At 40.5% G+C, this 12016-nt stretch overlaps 1 protein-coding gene across 12 annotated transcripts in view; it reads left to right on the forward strand.

Annotated features, from left to right (window-relative positions):
• The window catches only part of celf4 (CUGBP, Elav-like family member 4), a 145290-nt gene that overhangs the window by 41033 nt on the left and 92241 nt on the right, over positions 1 to 12016 (forward strand). For all 12 annotated transcript variants that reach the window (XM_036124639.1, XM_036124645.1, XM_036124641.1 and 9 more), the window contains exon 2: positions 5130 to 5212. In XM_036124639.1, coding sequence (XP_035980532.1) covers positions 5130 to 5212 — 83 coding nt within the window. The remainder of the gene's footprint in view (positions 1 to 5129; positions 5213 to 12016) is intronic.

Raw genomic sequence — 12016 nt, forward strand, 5'->3', positions numbered from 1 at the left:
TAAACATACCTTAGCTTGATATTAATGTATTGTAATTATAAAATATTATTATAAAATCAGCCTGAGTTTTTAGATGTTCCTCTAATGGAATACAGTTCTAGTTTGTGCTATGGCTTCTCATTTAGATTTGAGACAAGACTATGATTATACCTTTTATCCAAACTAGGGGCAAGGTGTGGCCTGGAGGCCATTTGTGGTCCCCAAGTGCAATTCAAGAATGTTACAAATGTTGCCCACCAGCACATGTGATTGATGCAGATGGAGAGTTTTTACTTTCAGTTAAGGCAAAATTAATGATGACAAAATAGAATCTTCTTACTATGGAAAAATGTTCGATTCAACACAAAGTGGTTCTCTTTTAATGGTGCAAGCTTTGAAAGTAAATAATATTTATTTTCTTTCCCATACATGCCCTTACAATTGCCCGACATGTAAAATTAGTTATCTTCTGTTTACCACAGTTGTGTCTATAGACTGGATTAGTCAGTTCATGAGAAAGTGATCCTGGCTGAATCCTCTGGGCGTGCGAGTGGGTGTGACGCGCTGCACGCTCTCATTCACCAGGCTACTTTGCATAGTTTCCACCATAATCAATGCGTTAGAAAAAAAACACGGGCTAACTTCAATATTTATAGCTTTCTAACCTCAGAAGACATTATGCTTCTCAGTAAAAGACCTGTGCAGTTGCAACGGCAGATAATTTCCCTCTTCTCCCATGCACTTACACAACACTGGTGTAATTTCAACTTGTCGCCAGAGGGGGCAGACTTCTGCAAAAATCCTTCAATTTACGCTATGCTCCTTTAATTTACAACAGTTTTGCATTCTCTTTCATTTCAAAGTAAATACTGGCAAATCTATCCAGTGACCTTTACTTGAAAGATTTTGATGCATCCACATCTGCTTTTAATGAATTAATCATTGCAAAAAAGCATAACGTATTTTTCATCAGGGTTACCTTACATTTAGTCCTGTTTATCTTAGACCAGTTCCAAGGTGGGAGCCTCAAGTTTCCCCAAAGCCTGAAGCTGCCACCATCATGTTTCACAGTGGGATGATATAAACTGAGCTGTGCAATGGCCAGAGCAGCTGTATTCATATTGAGATTAGATAACACGCGTGTATTTCGGTTGGTAATTACATTACTATATAAGGCAATTTGCAGCACTGTATTTTATTTAGAGGTATTAGAGTAAAGGGAGTTGAACAAAGACAATATTGTAAAAGAAATTAAAAACAGCATTAATATGCTTTCAGTTTAACAATATGTGCTTCTTTGTATTAGGTCTATCCCATAAAATCCCAACAACTAGAAATAAAATGTGTCCTGCTGTTTTCAAGGGAAATGGATACATTTTCAATGCTCTGGAATATAGTGTGAAATGATGGTAAAGGCCTGTGACATTCATGTCCAGCGTGTAGCCAGTTGTTAATGAAACATTTCATGTGAATCTACACCCTATGCCTTAACAACAGAATTATTCCCTATGTCAACATAATGCAGACCACAATTCTTGTTTGGATGAAAGGTTGAATCAAGTGAATGTTCATTTATCTTGTAAATGAATGAGGTTATAACTGTGGGTGAAAAAGTTCCCAAACGAAACAAACTGTTTGAAATAGTCGCTTCAATGTTTGCTTGCCATGTAATACTTGCAAAATATTAACGCAAAACTACTTTTATAGGATGCTCCATCTTTAACGCCTCGGCGCATCCCAAATCCCCTATCTACTTTTAAAGTGAAAATTCAGGTTAAATGAGAGCAATCAAAGCAGTGTTGCTGTCAGTAGAATAAAGGATTTGCTTGTTTTCTCCGTGTTAAATGCATCGGTTGCAGTGGGTGCCTGTGCCGTATACATGCAAGTGAGTGTCAGGCGCATGAATCAGAGGCTTGTGTGTGTGTGTGTGTTTCCTATGGGACAGCGCTAGCATGTAGCATTAACACGACAGGCCCTGAGAGGACAAGAAGGTAGCAGAGCTGTCAGCGGCCAGCTCCCACTCTGCCTAATGAGAGAGAGGGCCGTTAATTAAAAACACCAACAGGCAAAGCTCCCCGGTGTCCCACCATCGGGACGACCTGGGGTTAAAGACATGGAGCAGAGAAGATGGCAGGCATGCTGCTTCCACATAGGCTACAGTATATAGTCCTAGACTTTTAACAATAAATAGCCAGGGGTATTCAGAAAGAACAAAGTGAAACAGAAATGGGGAAAGCTATTAGAAGGACTTGCTTACTTTAAACTGCACTGTGTTTGTTCCTTTGGGGGGAAGAGGTCTATGATAATCGTCTAATGCTTAGCCCTTGATGTTTTCAGAACAAACTGTGGTTCTTTTGTATCGTTGCGCTTGTGTTTGCTGCATGGCAGCAGGGTGTTTGCCGAAGCCTGCTTGCAGACATGTCTGGTTAAAGAAATGAAAAAAATACATTTCTGTCAAATCCTGTTTTTTTTTTCCTTCAGTTTTAAGGTTGATACTTGCTTTTTTTTGTTCACTGAAAAATGCATTCCTTTAAAAAGCGTCAAACCTGAATACATATAAGGGAACAGGCTGCTATTTTCTTTTAACATGGAGTGTAATGCATTGTGAAGCTTGTGACAAGATGATGCACCCTATTGGGTTCAAAAGAATGGTACAAGACTTTAGCAATATTTTGGGAAACTTAAGAATCCTCATTTATTTGTTTTCACAAACCAAGTAAAGGCTTTGCAAATTACAAATTGTATTTTAAATTGTTTTTAATCTAAGGATATTCCATTCCAAGTTTGACTAATCCTTATCTTGTGTTTTTGATGCTTGCCTAATGCTATGTTTGCCATACTGCCAATGTAGAGTTGTTCAGTTAAGACTTGATAAATATTTAATATTTTTTAATAGAAATAATTTACGCCGTTCACACTGAAAAACTGTGAAACAGCCCTTTAGCTCTTTGTCAGGAGACAGCTCCGAAGTAGATGCTAACTTTAGTCGTTTACGGCAAATTGCTAGCCAGTTTGCCATATTCTTGTAAGGCTAATAGATTTTTATCTCGTCTGTCACTCTGACACTGTTTCATTTTGCTAGCCATTACCCAAAACACTGTCACCATATACTATTTGTAGCTATACTAGTTAGGCTCTTTGTTACGAGACGTGTAGAGGGTGCTGCATGAGATGCATACATTAGCTACAGCTTCTGCAAATTTTACCATTTAAAAAAAACACAATATCAAGTACAGACTTTATTCTTTGATTGGTTTGTTTTTTTGTTTTTACTGTACCATGTAAACTTGGATAGCTAGCAGTCAACGACAAGGAAAAATCAAATTCCCAAAATTCAAAAGTGTGTCTTGTGGACTTGACATGAATTATAAGGGGTCATGGTTTTAAAGTGAGGTAGACACTTTATTTCTTCAGGTTCACTCCTTCCCTGTCACTGTTTTCTCTACTGTGAATGTTGGTTTTGTCCCACGATTCTCCTGACTCTGACTGGTCAATAAAAGTTTTGATCATCAAAATCAGTCCAAGGGTTCCCAATATATTAAGCTACTCACACAAATGTAGTGTTAAACCGTGATATTTTACAGGGTTGTTGTTTTACAAGGAGAAGATGCGTATAGATAATTGTAATTTTAAATAGATGCTGCAAACGTTTCTGTTGATTTGCATACATAAGTCAATTAATTCAGTCAGCTTCGGGTGAAGTCCATTGAATGCTTTTATTCAAAAAGAGAAAATTAAAATAGGACTGGGTGGATTTTAAAAATGAGTCAAATACGGTTTTTATTAAACAGCATATTAGAGAAATATAATTAGTTTTTCACTATGTGCCCTGAGAACAGCCAAATGGAACATTTGGTGGTTGTGGAAGTATTAAAACATCTGTAAAACTGCTGAAGTTCATTTTCCTAGGCTTTACATTTGCACAGCTATGTGTCAAAACCTATTCTACAAATTCTTAGATGCAGTGATTCTAAGTAATGTGGGGAGTTTCAGGCAGAGATAAGCACATTTTCTACTGTTTATTCACTCTGACACAGTAGCATATATCTTGATTCTGACAGGTTTCAAACAAAAATACAACAGAGTGTCAATTGTAAAGCAGCCACCTTCCAATTCAGAGCTGGTAATGGTGGTAATGGTGTTTTAATGTTGACTTGCACCCATAGATTGAACCAAAGTAGACAAAATTAATCAAGAAAAGGGGTGTTATGCAGGGGGATGGGGTTGGAGGGGTAAACAAGCTAAGCACCTGCTGATACAACATGAACTGAAACTGTGTTGTAACAATGGAGCCTGTTGTGCAGTTGCACGTGTTTTATTAAACTGTCAAACACATGAATCATTAGCCTTGATCTGCAGATTGACAGTTTGTCAGCTCCGACAGTCTCTGTCAATGGGGGGCGGCAAGGGAACGTTACACGTTCCCTGCGGCTTTGTCGTCTTTCGTGCCTCCTGCATCTCCATCTTCTTTCCACCCCCGCATGTCAACCCAGGTGCTAACAAAACCGAGGATTGTGGGTAGTCTTGGAGCATATGGAGCAGGGGAGATGACGGAGAAACGGGGGGAGGAGAGGAGGAGGGGATCTCTGAGAGAGCGGGAGAGAAAGAGAGGGAGAAGCTGTCAGGCTGTCTATCCCTGTCACAGCAGCCAGGCGGGTGCGATGGACAAATGGATAACTGCTATTTCAGACTGCCAGGGAGAAAGCTTCGTCAGATTAAAAGCGTTGATTCTGGCATGGCTGCTCTCACACAACAGCACGCACAAATCGTCACACGTCCACGCAGTTCTTTATTCCGTTGCTCCCACTTGTTCCACTTTTAAATCTGAACGGAAATGTTGGGTTTGTTCAGTCATTAGATCGCAGTTCATTGTGCACAAACAAAACCCACAGAGACATGCAAAGTGAATTCCATGTGTGGACATAGCTTTAGAGCATTGTGTGTGTGTGTGTGTGTGTGTGTGTGTGTGTGTGTGTGTGTGTGTGTGTGTGTGTGTGTGTGTGTGTGTGTGTGTGTGTGTGTGTGTGTGTGTGTGTGTTATATCTAGCCATTTAATGATGATTAGTGAAAATTTCTTCCTCCATTTTTGTCACCAGTTCACGTAAAACATATTCATGTCATTCTCCTTCTTCCTTCTGCTTCCTTTTTAGGCTGTGCCTTCCTCACCTACTGTGCCAGAGAGTCAGCCCTGAAAGCCCAGAACGCATTGCACGAGCAGAAGACCCTGCCAGGAGTAAGTCATACATACAGAATGCAGCTAATTCTTACACAAACGCATATATTTATTTTAGCACCGACACCTTATATTTCTTTCGAATCAAGCTAGAATCTCCGTCTTTTGTGATCGGGGGTTCACTATGTGGCAAATATGAGAAAAGCCCTCCTTTCCCTCCCATTTCTCACACCCCATCCCCCTCCCTCTTCACTTTGACAGTCACATACACACAAACCCATAGGGAGAAACCACACAATATCACATCATACGCGTACTATTTATATCTCCCCCTCCAGTTTGTGTAAACGAGCATGCGCCTGTGCGTGTGCTTGCGGCCAAGTGTGTGGGCAAACGTCTGAGATAGACGGCAAGGGATGCAAACTGCGTGGGCGGATGGATGTAGCCTCTTTCTACATTTACGTGCGCACTCTGAATTCAATCCAAAACGTGCATCGTGAAGGCAGGCTCACGTCACGGCAGGGCTGGGAAATGTTATTAGTCACATGTACAGTGCAGCTGCATGCGTGCCATACTCATTTGAATGTCAAGCTCCTATTCATACATAAGAATGAGTGAGTTTTGACACTGTCATGGAGGAGAAGCTCATTTTCATTCATTAGAAGATTCTGCATATGAGTTTCAGGGATCTTGTGCAATCTTAGCCTTTTCCTTAGTGTATAAATGACTTAAGCATTTTATAGGTGTGTGCAAATGTATTCTTTTTTCTATTGAACACGCACATACCTGAACGCCTGTCTGGTGTGGTGTGGTGTGGCGTGGCACACGCGCCTGTGAGCATTGGGAAGTTTTGATGCATTTCTGTCAGGCCCGGCTCGGTTTGCTCTGTTCGTTTTTAATGACGCCTCCAGGGAAGCTGACAGTCGCCGTGTTGAGCGCGCAGCCTTTGATGTGAGTGATTATGACATCACAGACATGCAGTCGAGAAGAGTGGAGGAGTGGGGATCCGTGCTCAGAGTTTTTTTTTTTCTCTTTTACTTCCCAGTGGCATATTATTCGGAGAAAAAAGAGGGAGGGAAGCAACAGAGACACATGGAAGGAGAGGAGGAGAGATTAAATATTTGGCCAAAACTAGAATGCGATTTTGTGTTCCCATAAACTGTTTGCAGCCAATTTATTATCTTGCCAGGGTTTTTTTGTGGCACAAAAATAAAACTTTAAACAGTCAATGTGAACATATTTCATCAATACAGTGGCGTACAAAAGGGTTCGTACCCCTTGAATTTATATACATTTTGTCCTGTCACGATCACAACTTTAATGCATTAATTGGGATTTTATGTGACAGATAAACACAAAGCAGTACAAAACATAGATGTAAAAAAATGTATTCTTGATTTTTGGTTAGTTTGTTTTACAAAATAAAAGACGGTGTGGAAAACGGGATCTGAAAGAGCAAAGCTGCTTATGTCTACCACTTTTTCCAATGTAAAGATGGACATTTTTGCCTAATCTTTTATTAAAAATATTGCAACATCAGTTAGGTTGAGTGATAACTTTTGCCACTGATTCCTAATGATATTTAGATCAGGACTTTGACTGGGTCATTCCAACGCAGAACTGTACTCAAAAACTACTGCACTGTAGCTCTGACTGTATGTTGTCATCCAAAGTCAACCTCTGTCTCACTCTATCTCACTCTAAAGTCTATTTCAGCTTGTCCACGATGCACGAAAGCATTCCCATAGCATGTTGCTTCCACCACCATGTTACCTCATATGTTCTCATGTGATACGCAGTAGTAGTTTTTCCCCAAATGTTGACTGAATCCGCAATTATTTTTTTTTTTTTTTTTTGCTGCAATTTTGTACTCCAAGCTGAAAGTATGCCAAAACTACAAGTGGATAAGTCCAAATGTTCAGGTGTTGGGTATATTAACCCACACAATTCATTACACCTTCCCCCAGCATACTACTAAAATGGCTGAACGAAATGGAGTGGAATGCTCTGCAGATTTAAAGAGACCACATAAAAATGAGTTTGCTCTTAGACACACCTCAGAATGAGGGTAAATACAAGGGCAGTGGGGCAACAATAATAAGGAACTCAGACCAAAGCATTGAAGTTCCACTCGATAAAGACCGCAACTGAATGATTTAAATGTGAAAAGGAAGGCATTTAAAACCATATGTCCCCTTTACCTGATTATATTGTCACCCTGAGAATTTAACTTTTTCAATTGGAATCCCATCAATTTGAACCTTTGTGTCAATGTTTTTTTATGACCAAATAGTAGGATTTTAGTTTTACTTGAGTTTAAAGACGTTTTTTTTTTTTTTTTTTCAACTCAAAGGTGATATCATACAATGGTTCTTGCAAATCAGCACCAGTGCATCTCCAAAGAGAATCCCTTTTATTATACTTGACAGAATGAATCTATATGTAAAAGAAATGATTTGGGTCCCAACACTGACCCTGGGGTACACCACCAGTTATGGTCTGACAAACAGAACACAATCTCGGGTAGCTTTTTACCCACTCCAGCACCACACCTCTGATACTGCATCCCCCCCAGTTTGTTTGATCGTTTACTGTAATCAGTTGTATCAAATGCTTTGTTTCAGGTCCTGGCTGTGATATTTTTCTGATCTGTTGAATTTGTAATTTCCTCTGTAGGTTCCACCAATGCAAGTGACATAGCATTGCATGTAAGCCAGAAGAAGCAGTGCTTGTGGCAAACAAGCTTGTTGGACTTCCAAAGCTTCAGATATTGTTTTATAACCTTACTCTGCTTTAAGCTTTGTATAATATTATCCCTGGCCTGTGTGCAGTGTTCCTTGGTGTTCATTTTATAATGTTCTCTAACATGGGCCTAATACAAACTACAAACTAACATGTAATTTTTTTTCTTCTTCACTGTTATTCAGGGTTTTGTGATGGTCTATTACCTAAAATTCTATTAAAAAACATTAAGTATTGTGGTGGTTACATAACTTGTGGAAAAGTGAAAACTTCGGCAAGGCCTTGTAGAGTGCATAAAGCTTTATCATGAAGTTTAAACAGTATACGACAGGGTTACGAACATCCTTGTTTTTTAAGCAAATTAATTAATTAGCGATAGCTTAGCCAGTAGAGGATAGCTCTAAGGTATAGATTTGATTAATTGTGAGTGTAAAGTAAACAAGAGTAATACATTAGGACCGACTTAGAGGGTAGACAAGCCTTGAAACTGAGCAGCTCAGGGAGGCAGAACAGTAAACTGTTTTGTTGCAGCTAAAGGTAAAGCCAGCAAAACAGAATAAATGAATTCATTTGAAAAAGGGTGATGACTGGGCCCTGGAAGAGGCTGAGACCTTCCCCAGCCCCCACCCCAACTCCCCCGCTGCCCTGCTCCCTGATTTATTTTCCGCTTCTCTCTTCATCGAGGCTTCAGGTATCCAGACCAACACAGCCAAAACCCCGCAACGAAATACCCCATTTTTTCAAAAGTCTACCACCGTTTTACTTCATCTTCTGGTGTGCTTTTTTATCCTCAAAGTTGCTCAGCACCCCTTATGTTTGAAAAGTTTTCCACCAAGCTTTCTTCCTTTTGCTGTCAGGTGAGCTAAGGGAAAAGGGGATTTTGCTTCCTGGTGGAAATGCCTGGTAAGCATGGCTGTAGGCTGTTGATGTAGACAGAGTACTGAGGGTGTGAATATGCATGGGCGAGGCTGAGCGTCTGTGGTGTCAGGAGACACTTTGGATAAACAAGTGACAGGCGAAAATACTGATGCTTAAAGTGATACTAGTGCAAGAATATTCATGATAAACAACAACTTTTTTTAAACATTTCTAATTCTGTTCCACCACGGAGTGCCACATGTACACAGGGTAATCTTGATGGTGAACTGATTTAATGCACTGAGATTAAGCAACTGTCAATTGGAACAAGAATAAGTGGTACATTATTTTTGATTTTTATTGAAATGATAAGCCTAGAGGGAAGGCAATTTAAAAAGCAATGCAGTCTCCCCCATTTTTGCGCTTGTTTTGCACCAGCTTTAATTTTTTTCTGCTCTGGAGTCAAAGAGCATATCAAACTAAGTTTGTGATGACCTAAACATGCCCATCAAGTCCAGCAGATGGGAATAATTTGCACCAACCTGTGCTTCACATAACAGTTGCCCTGTCTTCACTCACAAACACACGCTGGTGTGGAAGTTCATATAGAGATTAACATCTTTAAATTGATTATTATTATTTTATTTTCAGTTAGTTTGAGGTCCTAACCCATCAAGGCATTGATCTGGCTGAAGAAATTGTGTCAGGAAAGCATGTTAACATTCATAAGTGATGCTGTATATTATAAAAGACTGGAAAGTAATGTGATAAAAATGTATCAACAGAGAGATGCTCGCAAGGGCTGTTTAGGAGGAAATCTGCTTTTATGTCTTGTTTCAGAATTAGCAAGACAATAAAACTTATAACAACAACAATAATAATAATAATAATAATAATAATAATAATAATAATAATAATAATAATAATAATAATAATAATAATAATAATTGATTTTTTTATAGGTACCTTTCTGGACACTCAAGTTCACCATACATTGGTTAAAAAAAAAACACAAACAATAATAAAAAGTGATCATAAAGCAAAAAATTTCAATCGGGTTAAAATTACACATCACAAATGAAATCATATGGAAAATGCAATTTTGAACGGGTAGGTTTTGAGTTTGGATTTGAAGTGTGGGAGTGAAGTAGTGTTTCTGAGTTCCTGGTGTAGACACTTCCAAAGGCGAGGTGTAGAGCGGCTGAATGCTCTGCTCCCCATGGTGGTGAGACGAGCAGGTGGGACAGTCAGGTGGATAGAGGAGGAGGATGGAAGAATGCGGGAGGGCATTGCAACATGGAGGAGATTAGACAGGTAAGGAGGGGCGAGGCTGTGAATGGACTTAAATGCTAGGAGGAGGATTTTAAACTCAAATTGAAATTTAATTGGGAGCCAGTGTTGTAATATGAGGGTTATGTGGTGGATGGATGGTGTCATTGTGATGAAGCGGACAGCTGAATTCTGGACTAGCTGGAGTTTGTGAGTGACACAGGGGAGGAGAGAATTGCAGTAGTCTAGGTGAGAAGTGACTATGCTGTTAACAAGAATAGAAGTGGTATGGGGGGTGAGAGAGGGGTAGAGGTGATTGATGTTGCGTAGGTGAAAGCATACAGACGCTGTAATGTTATTGATATGCGAATGAAAAAATAAGAGTATTGTCGAGGATGACACCCAGACTCTTATACCCCGTTTACACTACCCTTTTTTAACCGTGCCGAGACCGGTCCGAGCTCAGTAACTAAGATAACTTTCCGCCAAGTAAATTCACCAAAGATTGCCTTCTTCACCTGACTCTCCGCAAAAAGCAATTATAACCAAGCATAACTTACTGAATGTTACGGGCGCCGCCATTTTGATTTGCTTGAGTCCCTCCTTCAATCCTAGAGAGCAGTAGTACTGTAGATCGTCACTAGGAGGCGAGGAACCAAGATAGAGTGGTGTGTAAACGGTCGTCAGAACCAAGCTCGGCTTGATTAACCGATCCAAGCTCGGACCGAGCTCGGCATAGATCAGTTTAACAAGGTTAGTGTAAATGGGGCTATTATAGCAACCTTTGGTGAATGCAGTCCTGGTAATGCAGAAAATTGTTTCTGTGAATCTCTTTGTGAATAGTCAGTTCAGTTTTATGGTAAAGCCGTTCAAGCTGCCAGCCTTTGGCTATCATAAGCGAAGTTGTGAACCAGGGAGCAAAGAGGGAGAAAGAGACAGATCTGTTTTTTAGTGGAGGGAGGGAGTTGAGGATATCATGAAGTCCTGTGTTATAGTGTGATACCAGCTCTTCAGATGTGGATAAGTCTTCAATGTCCATGAGGTAATCAAACCTCATGGACATGAGGTTTGGGCGACTACGGCTTGATGGGTTGAGTAGTGGTCTGGCAACCAGAAGGTTGTGGGTTTGATTCCAGCTTTCCCTTGCCACATGTCGATGTGCCCTTGGGCAAGACACTTAACCCCAAGTTGCCTACCGAGCTGCGTCTCGTGTATAAATGTGTGTGCGGTAGTGAGAGCGACTGGGTGAATGTGGCTATAGTGTACCGCGCTTTGGGTGGTCAGCATGACTGCAAAAGTGCTATATAAGTTCAATCCATTTACCATTTTACCAAACCTGGAGGAGAGGGAATCCATGTTTATGTTCTAAATATTGCGAAATGAGATAAGACGGGGGGACTCGGTGATGGCAAGGGTGAGTCTGACATTGAACGAAAGAAGAAAATGTTCGGTGATGGGGAGATCAGCTGCCTCACAGTCAATGGGGGTGACACCAGAGCAGCATATTAAGTCCAAAATGTGTGCTTTGGAACGTGTAGGAATGTGGGCGCACTGCTTAAATCCAGAGCTCTCAAGGCAAGATGTAATGTCTCTGGTAAGAGGGTGGCAAAGTCATTCAAAACTCCCTATTTGGTTTCAGGGGGCAGTAGACAGTTTCAATAGCTGTAGGAATAGGTCCATGCAGTTGACAAACAGTGGATTCAAAGGAGCTTAAGTCAGGGACAGACAGCTGCGAGAACTTCCCTGTATTACAGTAAATTATTGCAATTACCGCGGGGTTGACAGATGTGAGCAAATCCAAGAGGAGTTGAGTCGTTGAGTTGGGAAAAGTTGTTGGGCTGTTGCCGTGTCTCAGCTAAACAGATAGAAAGCTATGGTCCCTGAGAAGGTCCTGGATGAGATGCCCCTTGCTCGTAAGTGAGTGGATGTTTAGCAGTCCGAAGTGGATAGTGGTGCTGTCGGACTTGACAACTGTGTTAGCCAACCAGGCTGGAC

This window comes from Fundulus heteroclitus, chromosome 20 (assembly GCF_011125445.2).
Source record: "Fundulus heteroclitus isolate FHET01 chromosome 20, MU-UCD_Fhet_4.1, whole genome shotgun sequence".
Taxonomy (NCBI): domain Eukaryota; kingdom Metazoa; phylum Chordata; class Actinopteri; order Cyprinodontiformes; family Fundulidae; genus Fundulus; species Fundulus heteroclitus.